This window comes from Medicago sativa, chromosome 3, assembly GCF_051527215.1.
Source record: "Medicago sativa cultivar Bolivia chromosome 3, Bolivia_mono, whole genome shotgun sequence".
Taxonomy (NCBI): domain Eukaryota; kingdom Viridiplantae; phylum Streptophyta; class Magnoliopsida; order Fabales; family Fabaceae; genus Medicago; species Medicago sativa.
The window spans coordinates 22,292,600-22,299,186 of record NC_140751.1 but is presented as its reverse complement, the minus strand read 5'-3'; the positions used below and the strand labels follow the sequence as shown (position 1 = coordinate 22,299,186).

Sequence of the window (6,587 nt, the reverse complement as noted above, 5' to 3'; positions counted from 1 at the left end):
TTAGGGAAAAGGGTAATTAGGAAAGCCATTTCTATCCCTAGATAAATCGAAAGCCAACAGAGGTGGTAATCTGTCAAACCAAATAGTGTCAGGCAAGTCATGTCTGAGAGAAGCCAAGAGGTCCGCACAACAGTTTCCTTCAAGATAAATATGAGAACACACAACATTTATACCAATACGACAATTATGCCAACGGTTCCGAAGACGGAAAGGAATAAGATCCGAGTTCTTAAAAGCAAGCATCACTGCAGAAGAATCACTTTCCACCCAAATGTTATGCCAATTGTAGGTTGCAGCAAATTCCAAAGCAACAATAATGGCTGTAAGTTTGGCCTCAAACACTGTTATCGCTCCCAAATTCCAAGCAAAATAGCCCATGAACGTGCCACGATGATCACGAAAGATACCTCCACAAGACGCAAAAGAGTTTGTAACCGAACCATCCGTGTTTACTTTAACCCAACCAACGGTTGAAGCCTTCCACACCACGGGAATAATGTCTTTGAACCAACGGAAAGATGGAGAAATATGAAATTTATCCAACAGAGAGCTGTCAGCGGGAACACAGTAGCCCGCCGTGAGAGAGAGCCACTCAAAGAAACCGATGCAATAATTGAATTATGCGCCATTAGCAAAGAGTACTTACGGCCACCAAAACGAAAGGTGTTTCTGGCCAACCAAATGGAATGCACGACGTGAAAGGAACTATTCAACATCGACCCAAGCCAGGGCCAAAAGACATCTTGTTTTCACGGTTTTTGATCAAAGACTTTTATGTAAATTTAAAACTACGCATATTTTTCTTAATATTGTTTCCTTACATACTGAACTACTAAATAATAATCATCTAATTTTTTGTCAGAAAAAAAAATAAATCATCTTATTATCTCCTTTCAAAAAAAAATTATCTTATTTTCTATTTATTTTCTCTTCTTTTAAATTTATTTTACTAGATCTATCGTTTCTTGATCAACCAAACAAACTGTAAAGAAAATAGGATTAAGTTGACACAATTTTTTTCTCCTAGACTAAAAATAACTTGAACTTTTTGATGGATTAAATTGAGTTTCATGATTTTTTCAAAGACTAAAATCGGACTTCACATTATATTTGTTGAGGTCGTGATTCGAACCCTAAATTTTCCACTTATTCATGTTAGAGGTGCCTCAAGAAGTGAATTTCTTCTCACTAGGCTAATTGATTTAAAAATAAAAATTTGACTTTACTCTTAAAACTGGATCATAAATCGTATAAAATAAGTAAAGATATGATGTGAAAGAATTTGATATGAAAAATAAAACCAATCAGGTAGGAAAAATAGAAAACCAATCAATGCTCCTATAATATGATAACAATGACTTTCAAGTTAATGTACATGTAGAACCACAACTTTTTAGCCAATGTAATGTTCAAAGATTAAAAAAGTCATTATAATGTAATAGATGAGAAAAAATGAGTGAACCATCGAAATGCATGAGCCAACTTTAAGTTGATCTCTTTTCCAAATTGACTTTTTAAGTTTTTTTTATTCGAATAAATTTTTTATGACACATTCTCTTTTTCGATCTATAAGATTAGTATATTTTTTTTGTCAGTACAACTCTGGTTAACTCTAGAGCATGATATTATTGCAAAACTATAATAAGTTAAGGTAATTTAACCACTACAAAATCTCAATTGAGTATATCAACATATGCATCATCTATATGTATAATTTAATACATGAGATTTATTAATCTTTATCCAATAACTATACACAATATATATATATATATATATATATATATATATATATATATTTATATCTGTGTGTATGGATTATTTATGTCCTGTGTACAGTAATCAATGATCAAGAACAATTTAGATTAATATAAATCCTTCAAAAAATTTAGATTAATATAATAAAAGATTTTATTGTAATCTCTAATAATAAATCTATAGTTTTAATCAAGGCCTTTATTACATTAAACATTTATCAAAAACTATAAATAAAATAATGAAAAACAAATTTTTTTGAAGAAGCTAAACTAGCCCACCTAAATTGGCTTCAGGGAGAATCAAACTTGAGACTTTGAGGAGGAGCATACTCCAAGGTCTCAAGTCAACACGAGTGAAAAACAATACTTTATTGAATCTAAAAATGATTACATCGTTGACCGGATATTGGGCGTACTTAATCGTGAAATTGATTTTTATATGTTTCATTACATTCGAGTAATTATTTTTTCTAACTTGAAGATAGAAATTATTGGTTTTCAATTTAAGTGTACCATAATTAATTATAGCACCATGTATATAAAATTAGAAAAATATTTTATGATTATGATTTTTGTTATGTTTATATTTTTTTTTTGAAGAAGTTAAAATGGAATTATAATAACCAACCTTGTTTACTTACCCCGTATAAGGAGTGCTAAGTATGACAAGAATCATTTATTTTTCAAAATGATTTAAATTATAAACGATATTTTTTATGGGAAAAACTATAAACGATCTTATGTATTAAATGAATACTATTATTGAATCAAAAAATGCCGAGTTCTTTGAAAGTGTGTTTCCCTTGAAATGTAAACTAGAAAAACAATAGTTGGACCTTTATGTGAATCTGATCCTTGTTCCAATGATTATGAGCTTGAACCTAGAAGGAGCACAAGAATTAGAAAAAAAAACCAACTTAGGAGATGATTTTTATACTTTCTTAATAGATGGAGATCCCTTGACATATAGTGATGCTATTTCTTCTCCTGATGGTCCTCTTTGGAAAGAAGCTATTAATAATGAAATACAATCAATTATGAGTAATCATACATGGGAGATAGTAGACTTGCCCCAAGGAGCAAAACCAATAGGTTGTAAGTGGATCTTTAAAAGGAAGTTGAAACCTGATGGTTCGGTGGAAAAATATAAAGCTAGGTTGGTAGAATGACTTCAATTAGAGTGTTGATAGCTATTGCTTCAATTCATAATTTAGTGGTACATCAAATGGATTTAAAGACCGCTTTCTTAAATGGAGATTTATAGGAAGAAATTTACATGGATCAACCTGAAGGTTTTGTAGTTCATGGTAAAGAAAATAAGGTTTGTAGATTAGTTAAATCTCTTTATGGTCTTAAGCAAGCACCTAAGCAATGACATGAGAAGTTTGATAAAGTAATGTTGTTAGATTCAAGTTGGGGAGAATAAGGAGGCATTGTATGTCAAGTATCTGGAGAAATTGATAAAATAACTTGACAACATTGTAGAAATGAAAAAGTTGTACATTTGAAAAAGAAAAGAAAAGAAAAAGAAGAAAAAGAAAGAAAAATCAAAAATAGAATAAGTTGTCAAGGTTATTGGTTAGATTGTTAATCACCAAGAGTTTGTAATGATTGGTAGGGAAGGTTTTGATTTGAATTGTTAATACAAGGAATGTTCCTCTTTGATAGGCTTTCTGATCAATTGCCCCACATATGACATTTCTTTTGTAGCCCGGCCAAGTTATAACCCTTGAAAGACCTTTTGATCCATGCTTTTATGCTTTTTGAGACGATATTTGGATGGACACCTAACTTAATCAGGATGTTAGCATGATTGTTGGATGTGTGTTCATTACCTTACTTATTGTTATCATAGTATTTCATTTACTTTTAAAGAAGTGTGTTAGGTGTGGTTCATAGATAATTGTGTTTATGTTTTGAAGTTTATGATGTATAGTTTGTGCTTAGGACATTTTTCGCATTCTTAGTTTGCATCTAGAGTAGCGGAGAACTTCATGCTTGTCTGCGCGATCATATTTGAATCACCATTTGTTTAATTTTGTTTTGAATTGTTTGACACCGTATTGAAAACCTTGTCCAAAGCCTTGTTAGTTTCCTTTTCAATTGATTTGTTTGAGGACAAACAAAAAGCTAAGTTGGGGAGAGTTTGATAAGTGTTTAAAAGTGATATATTTCATATGGGAGTTTAGGCATTTTAGTGACTTGTTTTGCAAGATTCTCTATGGAAAACTCCAAATATTGTGTAAATATGTCATTTATGGTTTTGAGCCTTATTCTACCCTTTTTGTGCAGGAAAATACAAGCAAGGAGCAAGAAACGTCAAAGTTCAAAGTCATAAGCCATTAGCGTGTCCTACGCTATTAGTGTGATGAAGAAATGCCCAAGGCCAGAGAGCTACGCCATTAGCGCACCTGGGGCGTGGATTTGGAGCACTCTTGAAGAATACGCTATTAGCGTTCCCTGAGCTATTAGCGTATAGACTCCAGAGAGCTACGCCATTAGCGCACCTGGAGCGAAGCTGGTCATGAAGAAACACGCTATTAGCGTGGGTTACGCTATTAGCGTAAAAGCTCCAGAGGGACACGCCATTAGCGTAGCTGGAGCGTAGGAGCAGGGCAAGACCAACGTGGCACAATCCCATTGGCCACAAGCTTAAACCGCCACACTGCGCTATTAGCGTATATTTCGCTATTAGCGCAGGTGTAAACACACAGGCCATTTAAATAGCATTTTTACCTCTCTTTTAGGTCATTCACTATTCCATTGATATTTTCATACATTCTAAGAGAGAGGTCAGAGCTATTTCCAAGAGAGAAACACAAAGCAAGTGGTTTAGGAGTAGATTCAACTCAAGATCACTTTGGACACGAAGGATCATGACAGGGAATCTTCATCTTTCCTTCATTCCTTGCATAGTATACATGTCTATGTGTAGCTATCATCTACTTTGTAGTATAGAGGTAATAAACAAGCTATTATGTAATCTTTTGATCTTTTAATGTATAAGGTTCTAGCTTAATGATTCAATATTGTTGTTATTATTGTGTTTAATGCTTTCAAAGAGATTCAAGATGATTTGGACACAAACTCTTGAATCTAGAACTATAATAACAATCTATCTTAAGTTATATCACTCTTGACAAGTTTGTAAACCTTTGATAATTACTTTTAATCAAGAACTTAATGCTTTCGGATACTTAATCAGGCTGGACACGGTCGATTAAGTTATCCGATCGACTTTGTTATCGTTTAAGGGATTTGGACACGAATGTTTAAACGCTAACTTAGAAATAACGATATCGCTTTGGACACGAAGGATGTCGTAGAAATGATTGTGATAATATTGGTTGTCAAGCTAGAGTCTGTTAATTGATCGAGAGATTTCTGCTGTTATGCTTGATTGTTATCTTATACCGCAAGCGAAATAGTTCGATCTCCTCTTGTTTTTACTTTTATGTCGTTTAGGAACATAGTTACAAACAAACATTTTATATTCATACCCTTAATGTGAACTATTGTGAAAATGCTTATGATTAACGTAACTCCCTGCGGAAAACGATCCTATATATACTCACGTGTAAATAGTTTTATGACATGTAAAAATCTTACATCACCGCGCCACCTCCCAGAGCTCTTTTTGCTGCTTTTGCTTGAAGGCCAAGTTACTCTATTTTAGTTTTACCGAAAAGCCCTTGTAATTGCTTAGATTTTAAGTCAAATGTAAGCTATAAATAGAGTAGCTCTCCATCACAAATATTCATCTTTATTCTTGGAAATCAATAGTGACAATTGTTTTCTTAATAAAGTTCATCTTTTATTTCTTTACTTTCTTGTTTATTTTATGCTTTCTCTCTTCTTCCCCATGTCAACGATGAGCATGAGCGAGTAGAATTCTTTGTCTTGGGATTGTTGGATAAGTCTAATGACGTAATCCGAATCAAACCAAACCATTATCAAACTGTGCAAGCGAACGCGGAGGGTTTGATAATTGTTAATTCATTATCTCAAATATCAATTCATAAAGCGAACGCGGAGCTTTAATATTCGAACAAGTGAATTTAGACAAGGATTGTGAAACATGAGAATAGTCTAGCAAACCTTGAGACATATAAAGTTTCGATCTTCAAGGGTTCCAAAGGCAATCACCCATGAGAATAGGTGTGGTTGTTGGAGGAATACACTCACTGACTTCGAGAGAAGCTTTGATACGCCTAAGAGAAACTTGTCTTTAGAAATTAGGACTAACGTAGAATTATAAGTTTAAGGCTTGTTTGTGAAGGATTCGTCATTACGATGAACCAATGATCCCAAGGCTCTTTTTATTATTGTTATTTAATTTCAACCAGCTGAACCTCCTCTTTTTAATCTCTTTTCTTCTCCTCTAATCATTCCCTTAAAGTTAGTTAAATTGAACAATTCCCTAGCGGAACGATACTCTCTTTTACTACTATTACTTCGATAGACCGTGCACTTGCGGTTTGGCCTATCACTACTTCACGCGCAGTGTTAGTGAGACGAGGCTGTTGTATCCTGGAGAGCACTAGCTTTGAGGCCAACTGCATCAGGTGATCGACCTGTGGCGGAGAAATGCTCTTAAGCTCAGTGCGATTGTGATGAGACATAATTTAGTCTATTTTTATGCATTATTTAGTATCGTTTTATTTAGATTTAGTTTTATTTTATTTTAATTTTATTTCCTTTTTGAATCTTTTACTTCAAATTGCATTTTATTTTATTTCAGGAACGAATATATGATGGAAGGTGTCTTGGAGCAAAATAAAGAGGTCTGGAGCAAATACAATGCAAAAATACGAAGATACGGAGACAAAA

General features: G+C 33.4%; 1 protein-coding gene across 1 annotated transcript; it reads right to left on the bottom strand.

Annotated features, from left to right (window-relative positions):
- Positions 1 to 378, bottom strand: LOC146936403 (uncharacterized). Its single transcript, XM_085749201.1, has one exon. It carries the CDS (start codon positions 376 to 378, stop codon positions 1 to 3), a length of 378 nt encoding a protein of 125 aa, XP_085605327.1.
- Between the last annotated feature and the right edge of the window lie 6,209 nt (positions 379 to 6,587).

Bases quoted from the DNA above. Each gene is read 5' to 3' on its own strand.
- LOC146936403 (XM_085749201.1), bottom strand. From the start codon at position 378: ATGGGCTATTTTGCTTGGAATTTGGGAGCGATAACAGTGTTTGAGGCC.